Source organism: Podarcis liolepis, assembly GCF_965112155.1.
Source record: "Podarcis liolepis genome assembly, chromosome: Z".
Lineage (NCBI taxonomy): Eukaryota > Metazoa > Chordata > Lepidosauria > Squamata > Lacertidae > Podarcis > Podarcis liolepis.
Window position 1 is genome coordinate 38224950 of NC_139570.1, and position 11530 is coordinate 38236479.

Below are 11530 nucleotides of genomic sequence, written 5' to 3' on the forward strand. Positions count from 1 at the left end.
TGTTGTCAAAGGCTGGAGGACCCTGAAAAATTCAATGCAGGCAATTGGGTGGGATTTTACCTTGTATACAATCTGTAGAGAGAGACACTGGACTCCCTGTCCATAGTACAGTGTGAAATGTGGCTTGCCTAATTGGTCCCAAACTTTTGGAAGGGCACCAGGTTGGCAGAGGCAACAGCAGTTAACAACAGTTTAAAACAGTTTACAGTCTCACAAATAAGGTATCTCCTTAAAAAACACACAGATGTGTTCCTCTCTCTGTAACAAACCGTGAAGTGCTCTTGAAATAAGAAGTGTTAAGGAAAGTTGTGGGGGGACACACAGTAGAGAGAAATCTTAATCACATTCAGCAAAAGCAATGGCAATCCACACTTCCGTAACTTCAATCAGGAGTTGTTACCTGTTAGTCTGAATAGCACAATTCAATGTCATCCATCTCTTGGCACGTGGATGCTATCCAGATAATGTATGTTGGTTGTAAAATAAATGAATAAATGAAATCATCACCACATTTGGCTGTCCAGAAGCTCTTGAAAGCCCACTGTCCTTGCTGGTGTTGCTTCCCTGCCTTCTGACTCTTTGGCATCATCCTGCCCCAGGTGAAGAAGATCATGAACGAGGTCTTCCAGTCCCTGCGGGGCCAGTTCAACTTAGAGGAGTCCTATACTGGCCAGGAGGTCCTGCGTATCGTCCTGAACGCCATCAAGGTACAGCCCAGGGCAGATGGATCCTGAAACATGAATAAGATGCAGATTGAGTGAACTGGTCTATCATTTCTCTTCCTTTTTGTATGGTTCCAAATGTCATGAGTTTGGGTGCCAGAGTTTTGGGTGCAAGATGCCCATAACTACTGGGTTTAGTAAGTGTTAGAATTTAATCACTGCTTGGAGAGTGAAACAGAAAGTCAGACACTTAACAGCTGGACTCAGCTTCCTGTGTTGAGGAGATTGCTTGAGAGGTGGGCCATTAGAGAACAAATAATGATGATGATGATGATGATGATGATGATGATAATAATTTTATTTATACCCAGCCACTCTGGGTGGCTTCCAACACATATATAAAACATATTCAAACATTAAACATCTTTATAAAATGGAACACTTCACCAATTTGCAGAGGCCATGCTAACCTCTTTATCAATCCAATTTTAGTATACAGTATGTGCTGCAGACAGAAAGATGGGCCATCAGCAAGACAGACACTCTACCAGCCAGCAGATGGGTGAAGCCCCACCCAGAGCTTTGAGATAGTGAGTTTGAAGACAGTGCCAATGTTTTGGTTAGGAGGAAGTTTTAGGATTTCAGTTGGCTATGGTGTGATCAAAAGAAAAAAGGCTTTCAGTCTGTTAAATGCAGCAAGCTGGAGAGGCAGGATCAGAGCACAATGCAGACTGACAGTTTGAATTAGAGGTTGCAGCAACGGGAAAAACGGGACTCTCTTGGAGTGTATGCTGGGGGCCCCCTCCATTACAGGCTCAGGTGTAAATTGTTAGTATCTTCGCTCACAGTCAGAGGTACCTGGCCTCCCCCGAGGCAATTGAGTGAGATACCGTGTTTACCTTCCGTCTGCAACTGCCGGCAGGCTAGGTAAACAAACCCGGCGATTCTTCTCATTAGTCGTGAGAAAGAACACACCCTCTGCTTCTCTGCTTCTCTCTCCCTCCCTGCATTCTCCCAGGGAGGGGAAATGAGACAGACAGGAGTCCTTTTACATGTTTTATTCCTGTCACTCAGCAGTACATAGAAAAGCGACTGCTCCCTTCAGACTCCATCAGAAGAGACACAATTCCGCCCCTGTACTTCCAGCACAGGTCATATTACACTCAGAGCTAACATCCGGTGCTCAGTACAGAGAATAGACTCCACCTTTTCCCCAACAGTACATCTGCAAAACACAACATCCTGTTTTGCATTCCAGCCATCTGGAGCTGGCTTTTGCCTTGGTGCTTTTTCCCAACATAATGAAACTATATATCATTATGACACCACAGTCTAAACTGTGCCTCATTTCCAAAGAAACACAGACTAAGTGCCTAGACCCCTGCAATCTTGCACCGGTCAGAGACTGGGGTGGCATTTAGCCCCATATTACTAATCATGGGAGCAGCAAAGAGGGTGAAGGCCAGCTCTCACTTCCGGGGTGGCGCCATCGACAATGGCGGACTCCCTCTGATCTGGAGGGACTAGCTCCACGCGAAACGGGTCTTTTCCGCTACGGCAAAGCGGGGACTCTTTCAAAAATCACAGGCGGATGAAGCCTGTGACCATGGGACTTGGCGGCCACCTTTAGTGCCCCCCAACCCGCAAAGGAACCCACTAACGGGCTCCGGAGCGAAGAGGGGGAAGTGGCGCGGTGCTGAGAGTCAACTGCTTCTTCCGTGGAGTGAAGCCGCACAGCCGTTGCCAGAGAGCACTGCCTTTTTCCTGGGACAATTTGGCTTCTAAAATAATCACCCATGAGTACTTAAATCTCGGACAATTGGACTTTAAATAAGGACTTGCGAGCAGAAAGGAAAATTGGACTTAAAAGTTTACTTCAATTTGGCACTGAAACGGGAAGGTCTAAACAGGAAGTCAGCCTTCCGTTTCTTTGTAGATAGATTAAAACAAAGACATAGCAAACTAGAGCTCAGAAAATCGCTTGTAAAAGGTTAACTTTCATCATTTAAAATTGTTGAACCCCCTTCGGAAGCAGGAGAAGAAGGGTTTGTTTTTTTCCAGACTGTTTAAACCTGCAGAAGTGAGTGCAAAATAAAGTAACTTTCCACCGTCTTGATCCTGGAGCGGGGTGTCAGGACTGACGTTTTTTGAAGCTCATTGACCAGAGACAAACGTCTTTGACAGATAGCTAAAAGAAGAGAAACATAGTGATTCCATTGTTCCCTTTCGCATTTTAAAGGAACAAATATTGACAAAATATCTGAAAAAGGAAACTTTGTTGTCAGACTTGTCTTTAAAAGAAAGAACAAATAGAAGTTTTCCCCCTAGAGGGAGACTGTGAAACTGTAACCAGCTTGCAGCTGTTACTGATTACAATTGTGGGAATAGACTCTGACCTTGCAGGACACAATGTATTCAGAAGCTCTGTTGTGTGCTCTCTGTAAAACAAATGCCCTACTGGAACAGCTACATGACAAGACGGACTTGATGACTGATGCGATCAGAAATTTTGAACAGGCAGTGGGAAATTATATGGAGCCCACGCAGGAATTAAATCAGGAGTATGCCCTGACAGAACAGATGAGGGAAGAGGATGTTGCTGAATCTGGGGCGCCAGAGATGGAGGGAGTTGTGGCCCAGAAGGATCATGAGCTTTTGGATTTGACAAATGAACTTGGAAAAAGCCAGATTTGGAAAGATAAAGTTTGGTTTGGTTTGGAAATGGGGGGTTGGATAGACCCCTATGCAAAACAAGTTAAAAAAAAATAAAAGATTCAAAATATAGTTTTACACCCTTTGGATTCCAAATCTCCCCCCACCCTTCCCCGGTTTCGATTCCCCATGTCCATCGGTCTATCTGCTATCAGCCTGGAGATCTCACGTTTATGACCAAATCTTTCTCAACTCCACTTTGCCAGTTTTCTTGGTAATCTTTAGCTTCAGACGCCCAATCTTAGAGAAACCCCTGACAGGCCTTTGGTCTTCCTTGGTCTTTCACAATAATATGGCTCCTCCTTTGTTCTCTTCCAAATCTTCATCAGTCCTTTGTTCTCTTTCCTCACTTTTCTCAAGTTTCTTTTCCTGTTCCGCTGCAAAAACATTCTAATTCAAAAACTTGGTTCCTCTACAGGGGTTATTATTTGTTCAGGAACAAGAACTTGCGCCAAGTCCCTTCCATTCTTCAATAGATAATTCTATTGTCTCCTTTAGTGTAGAAACCTCTGTAGACAAAATAATGTTTCGTTTTTGCAGCTTTCCCAGGAGATAAAAAGTCCTGTTCGATTCCAAGAGTATTTTTACACTTACAACCGTTCTTGTAATGTCCCAAAACCCCTCTAGGGGGATTATAGTAACTTTGTTTCCTTCCAAATCAAATCCAAAAGTCAAATTGTTATTCCAGGTTCTCTCACGGATCGCCCCGGTTCCCGGGGGGGTTGCACTTTGACTCTCACCATCCACTCTTCTCCTCCAGCACAGTTCTTATAACTTCCCATCATGGAATTAATAACTTTTATCAATAAACAGAAGCAAGCTCTTTTCTCGGCCTTAGTTGCCAAATCCTTGTTTTAAATTGTCTACAATAGGGGGGAGACGGGCTTCCTTTTTGCACCTCCCCCGCTCGTGCCGAATCCGAAATTTTTTTTTTTCCTTTTAGGTCCGATTTCCAAATTACTCACGGGTTGTTGTTTTTAGTCCAAATTTTCAATAGAAGAAGTCAGCGCTCTCCGTCGAATGGCATGCGGCTTCGCTCGGCAGGGAAAGCAGAGGACTCATAGTACCGCTCCACCCCTGTCCCCCGCTCCGTAGCCTTTAAAAAGGCTCCTTCGCGGGTCGGGGGGCGCTAACTGTGCCCGCCGAGTCACCAGGTCCATGGGCATCCGCGCCCATGGTTTTTGAGGGTCCCCACATCGCTGGCGCGGCAGGACCCAACCCCTACCGAGCAGACTCCCTCCGGAGCTCGGAGGGAGTCCGCCATTCGGCGATGGCGCCAACCCGGAAGCCCCCATTACACAGTACTTTCATCAGGGGCTGCAGTCGTTTTTGTGGCAAATAATCCCTCCTCCCCTCTACTTGTTCCAGACAACAACTCTGCAGCTGCTGGAGAGTCAGGAGGAGCAAAGGGGGAGCAGCAGCACCGAGGAGGAAGGACCTGCGGGAAGGATGCAGCCAAGTGCCGCACCCCTTTATGGGGATCCCCACAGCAACTCTCTCCGAGAACCAGCACCAGTGGCATCCCCTGCTCCTTTGGCTAATCTGAAGGAAAGCTCAAGCAGTCCTCCATCCACCGCTCTCGAAGGAGCCCAAGACAGTCTGCTTTTTGCAGCTCCTGAGGCTCATTCTTTGGAAGCACCGGTTGAACAAACGCGTGCAGCCTCTGCTCAAGCTGCAAGGCCGCCTCTCAGGCTCTCCGCCAGTATTGAGAAGGAGAGGCCAAGCACTCAGGGTGAAATGGACACAATAGACACTGCCATTCTGGCACCTCCAAATCCAGCAGTGGATGAGATGGCCCCTGCAATGGAGAGGTCCACAACGAGTCCAGAGGGCAAGGAGCAGAGTGGGGCAAGTCAGCACACTGCTGGCCCCACTTCTCAAGCTGCTGTAGCCGACAAGCAGCAGGACTTGGCTGGAGCCTCACAGCCAAGACCAGCGTCCAGCCCCATGGAAGCGGATTCCAGGTCTGTGCCAGGGTGGGAGGGGGACGGGAACTGTACCTATGATGGGTCTTATGGTACTCAGTGCCTTGTGTTCTGATCTGGGGCTGATCTGGATGGAGATGGGGTTTTTCTGTGAGCCTCCCCAGATTGCTCATTTGGGCTGAGGTCGTCTTGACTTGTGGTTTTTGAGGCTGCTGGCAGGAAGAGGAGTGACACTATCTCTCTCTCTCTTGGTAGCAAATGTCAATTTGGGACTTTGTCTGGCTTCAAAGAACTGACTACTTAATTCACCACTGCCGAACACACCTGTACCCTACACACTTTTGACCCAGCTGCTGCTGGGAGTAGTGGTGGGTATCACCTTGAACAGCTCCTCCCTGTGGAAACCAAACTTAAACCTATTGCCATAGCTCACCTCCAGTTTTGAACCTTGGCAAAACCGGATCTTGAAAATAATAATAAAGTGCAATTAAAATAAATTAACCCTGTTGCCTCAGTTCTTTCACTTTAGCAAGGCAAGAAGGGGAGGGGTATTTGCATGGTTATGTATGCCAAAAACCCACTCACCATTTATAGGGCACCTTAGGTGCTTCACGTACATACACCCGATACGGTAAGAATTAGCACCAGTCCTGTGAGGGAAGCCAGTATTAGTAATCTCTTCATATTGCAGGTGCGGAGGCTGAAACAGAGTGAGAGTGGCTTGCCTAAAGGTTGAATGGTGAACTCAGGATAGGCATTGCAGGAGCCAGAATCTAGTACTAAAAGAGTATTAGAACTGATTCAAGAGTTTGGTCATGTGGCAGGATTTAAGTTGAATAAGTTAAAAACTAAAGTCCTTGAGAAAAATTTAACAAAGACTGAGAAAGAGAGATTTCAGAATGAGACAGGTTTAACAGTGGTTAGGAAGGTGAAATATTTGGGGATTAACATGACAGCTAAAAATGGGAACTTATTTAAAGACAACTACGAAAAATGTTGGTTGGAGGTTAAAAAGGATCTAGAAACATGGTCAAATCTGAAGCTTTCCTTGTTGGGTCGAATTGCTGTTATAAAGATGAATGTATTGCCAAGAATGTTGTTTTTGTTCCAATTATTACAAATTTTAGACAAGATGGACTGTTTCAAGAAGTGGCAGAGAGACATTTCTAGATTCGTCTGGCAGGGCAAGAAGCCCAGAATAAAATTTAAAATACTAACTGATGTAAAAGAAAGAGGGGGATTTGCCCTGCCAGACCTTAAACTTTATTATGAATCAGCAGCTTTCTGCTGGTTGAAAGACTGGCTGCTTCTTGAGAACACAGATATCCTGGACTTAGAAGGTTTTAATAATGTTTTTGGGTGGCATGCATACTTGTGGTACGACAAGGTCAAAGCACATAAAACGTTTAAAAACCATATTGTCAGGAAAGCATTGTTTAATGTCTGGACAAGATATAAAGACTTACTTGAAAACAAAACCCCAAGGTCGTTGTCACCGATGGAGGCGAAGGCTCAGAAAAAGCTCAATATGGAGGCCAAGTGGCCGAAATATTGGGAAATTTGGAGCAGGAAGGAGACAAATTGAAATTGCAGAGTTTTGAGAAACTAAAAGATAAAGTGCGAGACTGGCTTCACTATTGCCAAATAAGAGAGACCTTTAATCTAGATAAAAAATTTGGCTTCCAGGTGGAAAAATCAAAGTTGGAAACAGAACTGTGAGATCCTAAAACAAAGATACTTTCAAGAATGTATAACTTGCTGTTAAAATGGAACACTCAGGATGAGACGGTTAAATCTGCTATGATTAAATGGGCACAAGATGTTGGACATAACATTATGTTTGCTGACTGGGAACAGTTGTGGACCACAGGTATAAAATTTACGGCATGCAATGCCCTAAGAGAGAATATTATGAAAATGATCTATAGGTGGTACATGACCCCAGTCAAGCTTGCAAAAATCTATCATTTGCCCGAAAATAAATGTTGGAAATGTAAAGAGACTGAAGGTACATTCTTTCACCTTTGGTGGACGTGCCCAAAGATTAAGGCTTTCTGGGAGATGATCTATAATGAAATGAAAAAGGTATTTAAATATACCTTCCGGAAGAAACCAGAGGCCTTCCTCTTGGGCATAGTCGGCCAATTGGTGTCAAAGAAGGACAGAACTTTTTTTATGTATGCAACAACAGCAGCAAGAATACTCATCGCAAAGTATTGGAAGACACAAGATCTACCCACCTTGGAAGAATGGCAGATGAAGGTGATAGACTACATGGAATTGGCAGAAATGACTGTCAGAATCCGAGACCAGGGAGAACAGGCGGTGGAAGAAGAATGGAAAAAATTTAAAGACTATCTACAGAAATACTGTAAAATTAATGAATGTTAAAGGGACGTTGGATTGAAAACAAGTGGTGTTGGTTAAAAGATTAATAAGAATATGTAAATATGGATTGATAATGGTGGAAAATATATATTTATTATAGGTTAAGATGTTGAGTAAGGACAAATGATAGAGGGTAAGGATTTGCTGAACTAAATATCTGAACTGGAATATAAAAAGGGAGGTGTGAGGAGGTCAAGAAACTAGTGAATGAAGTATAAGATATGAAAATACTAATCTTTTTCTGTTTTGTTTTTTGGTGTTTTTTCTTCTTTTTTTCTTTTTTTTATTCTGTTAACTGTTCTCTATTGTGTGCTTTTATGTGTTTTGTATTTTCTCATTTTTGTAGCTTTTTTTTGTTTTGTTTTTTATGTTTAAATTTGGAAGCTTTTGATTGTTTACGAAACTTTAATAAAAAATTTTTTTAAAAAAACAACACCCTGGTCTCCTGAGTCCTGGTTAGAGACCAACCATTACACAGTACTTTCATCAGGGGCTGCAGTCGTTTTTGTGGCAAATAATCCCCCCTCCCCTCTACTTGTTCCAGACAACAACTTTGCAGCTGCTGGAGAGTCAGGAGGAGCAAAGGGGGAGCAAAGGAAGGACCTGCGGGAAGGAAGCAGCCAAGTGCCGCACCCCTTTATGGAGATCCCCACAGCAACTCTCTCCGAGAACCAGCCCCAGTGGCATCCCCCTCTCCTTTGGCTAATCTGAAGGAAAGCTCAAGCAGTCCTCCATCCACCGCTCTCGAAGGAGCCCAAGACAGTCTGCTTTTTGCAGCTCCTGAGGCTCATTCTTTGGAAGCACCGGTTGAACAAACGCGTGCAGCCTCTGCTCAAGCTGCAAGGCCGCCTCTCAGGCTCTCCGCCAGTATTGAGAAGGAGAGGCCAAGCACTCAGGGTGAAATGGACACAATAGACACTGCCATTCTGGCACCTCCAAATCCAGCAGTGGATGAGATGGCCCCTGCAATGGAGAGGTCCACAACGAGTCCAGAGGGCAAGGAGCAGAGTGGGGCAAGTCAGCACACTGCTGGTCCCACATCTCAAGCTGCTGTAGCCGACAAGCAGCAGGACTTGGCTGGAGCCTCACAGCCAAGACCAGCGTCCAGCCCCATGGAAGCGGATTCCAGGTCTGTGCCAGGGCGGGAGGGGGACGGGAACTGTACCCATTATGAGTCTCTTGCCTTTCCGTGCCTTCCCCCCCACCCCCTAATAACATGGGGTTTAAGGCACAAAGGAAGACCCTGGCTCCCCCTTGTTGGGTGATAACGCCGAGGCCTGTTGCCTCTCCCCAACTGCAGCGTCGCCTGGGATTCATTCCTCGGGTCTCCCATCACACTGATGTGGCCCATATCCAGGGACATGAGCACACAGTGAGCAGAGTTCAAAACAGAAGCTCAGCCTTGAGTAGTAACATCTAAGCCTAATTTATTGCAAATTAAATCAAAGGTAACAGAACAAAGAAAACATGGCTCCTCTCTCTGTCTTTCTTCCTTGGAGAGAGAGCGGCAAAAAACAAAAACTATACAGAGCGGAAACAGCATATCTCAATTTCATCTCACAAGACTCCCACAATCAGTGCTGGAATGTAAACAGACATGTGACATGTAACAATCAAACACACATCTGCAGTACGGGAGGAATGGAATTCTCAACACCCCTCTGCTCCATTCATTGACATCAGCGCTAGCACTCCCCCACTCCCTCATTTAACCCCCACATCAACCCTGTATGGTAGGCACTACCCAATGAGCTTCAGGACAGAGTAGAGATTTGAACTCTGGTCTCCCAGGGTTCTGGTCCGTTAACCACTGCATCACTCCCACTCTCCTTTTCCTTCTGTCTTTTTCTCTTGCAGTCTTCTTGAGGACAAGGGTGGTTTCTTCAAAGTTGCCACTCCCAAGCCATCTGCATTGGGAACTCTCTTGGCAGAAGACGACGACGAGGAAGAGGTGGTAAGAGCTTTGAGGGAGTGCAGTGGTGTATGGTGCCATTTGGGATGGCTTAAGGTGGCAGGCATAGAGGCCCTCAATAGGTGTTTGATAAACTAAAGTGGTAGTGTTTTGTTACCAGGGCACCACCAATCTTTCCTGTGGCTGTTAGGGGCGCTATATTGTTACGGTTTTGTGGCATGTTCATATTTGTTTCAAGCATGCTTTCAGCTGCTATGGCCTTTGAGTAACAAGTGACTAACAAGTCCAATCAGTCCAATCACTTTATTAGGCTCAATGTCCACTATTCAATACTAACAATAGCTGGAGCCATAGCCACTGACGGGCAGCAGAGCCAACTACTTCCAGTTTTGTCCTCTTCTTCCCTGCTGAGTCCCACAAGGGGCAACCCTGAGACTTACTAGGAGAAAGCTAGAGCCCGCATCCTTGGCTTCCTTCTCCCACTTGCCTTGCTGATGGTCCTGCTCAGCTGGCCACCTGAGTCAGAGCCTGCTCTGCCAAGCAGCAGTGACCTAACCCTGCCTTTCTTTCTCTTGGTTTCAGAGCCTTAAGGGTCGGCCTCCCCCCACCCCACTCTTCGATGATGATGACGATGACGATGATGACCTGTACCTGCTGGGATGAGCAGCTTGGCAAATGCCATGGCAATACTTTCTTTTCTCAAGAGCTTCAGTGATTGCTATCTGGGGCTGAGATGGATGGAGCTGGGGTTTTTCCTGTGGGCCTCCCCAGATTGCTCATTTGGGCTTTGGTGGCCTTAACTTGTGGTTTTTGAGGCTGCTGGCAGGAAGAGGGGTGACTCTCTCTCTCTTTCGGTAGCAAATGTCAATTGGGGACTTTGTCTAGCTTCAAAGTCCTGACTGTTTAATTCACCACTGCCGAACACACCTGTACCCTACACACTTTTGTCCCGGCTGCTGCTGGGAGTAGCGATGGGTATCACCTTGAACAGCTCCTCTCTGTGGAAACCAAACTTAACCTATTGCCATAGCTCACCCCCAGTTTTGAACCTTGGCAAAACGGATCTTGAAGAAGAAAATAATAATAAAGTGCAATTAAAATAAATTAACCCTGTTGCCTTAGTTCTTTCACTTTAGCAAGGCAAGAAGGGGAGGGGTATTTGTGTGGTTCTGTACGCCAAAAACCGACTCACCATTTATAGGGCATCTTTGGTGCTTCATGTTCATACACCCAATATGTTAAGAATTAACACCAGTCCTGTGAGGGAGGCCAGTATTAGTAATCTCTTCGTATTGCAGATGGGGAGGCTGAAACAGAGAGTGGCTTGCCCAAAGGTTGAATGATATGCAGAAGGTGATACCTTGGTCCTCATCTCTGATACAAAACTACAAAGTATATACAAAAGTAACGAATGTGGTGACAGTAATAATAATGCAGCAAAACAACACCACCACAAACTGGCTTAGAAGTATAAAACCAAATTTACTAGAATAATAACTAGAATACAGATAGACTTGTAACCATTCAAGCAACAAACATACTAAGGTGCCATGTGTAAGACAAAGTCTGGAGATACTGTAAAAATGGAGTGGATAAATATACAACTGTATCTTAACAAGTTGCATGTGCAATAAACGTTACACAGACTGGATAAATGAACCGTTCAACAAGTAGCATAAGTCCAATCACAGAACGGCAACCCCGTGCCGCCACAATGGCAAGGGTAGCACACTGGAGAATATGAAAAAGTTTTTCAAAGCTGTTCTTTAAAGATTGAACTGGATGAGATGTTCTTCAATAGGTCTTGAGTTGAAAACACAAAGCCGTTTGCATGGATCAATCACAGGAAGGCAAATCAAAGCCACCACCCTCGTGAGAATAACGCAAGTGGCAAAAGGAGACCTGTTCTCCGGATATATTACAGGTTTCGC

General features: G+C 45.3%; 2 protein-coding genes across 3 annotated transcripts in view; both read left to right on the forward strand.

Moving 5' to 3' along the window:
* Window positions 1–5795, forward strand: part of LOC310698429 (FK506-binding protein 15-like) — a 268796-nt gene extending 263001 nt beyond the window's left edge. For both annotated transcript variants that reach the window (XM_083485533.1, XM_083485534.1), the window contains 2 exons: window positions 600–707; window positions 4743–5795. In XM_083485533.1, the coding sequence (XP_083341659.1) occupies window positions 600–707; window positions 4743–5414 (780 nt within the window). In that variant the 3' untranslated portion in view covers window positions 5415–5795. The remainder of the gene's footprint in view (window positions 1–599; window positions 708–4742) is intronic.
* A 2574-nt stretch (window positions 5796–8369) lies between these two features.
* LOC310698464 (uncharacterized protein) lies at window positions 8370–10703 on the forward strand. The gene is made up of 3 exons (XM_083485611.1): window positions 8370–8816; window positions 9545–9641; window positions 10182–10703. The coding sequence occupies exons 1-3, from the start codon at window positions 8590–8592 to the stop codon at window positions 10260–10262; spliced, it is 405 nt and encodes a 134-aa protein (XP_083341737.1). The 5' UTR covers window positions 8370–8589; the 3' UTR covers window positions 10263–10703.
* Window positions 10704–11530: the final 827 nt, after the last annotated feature.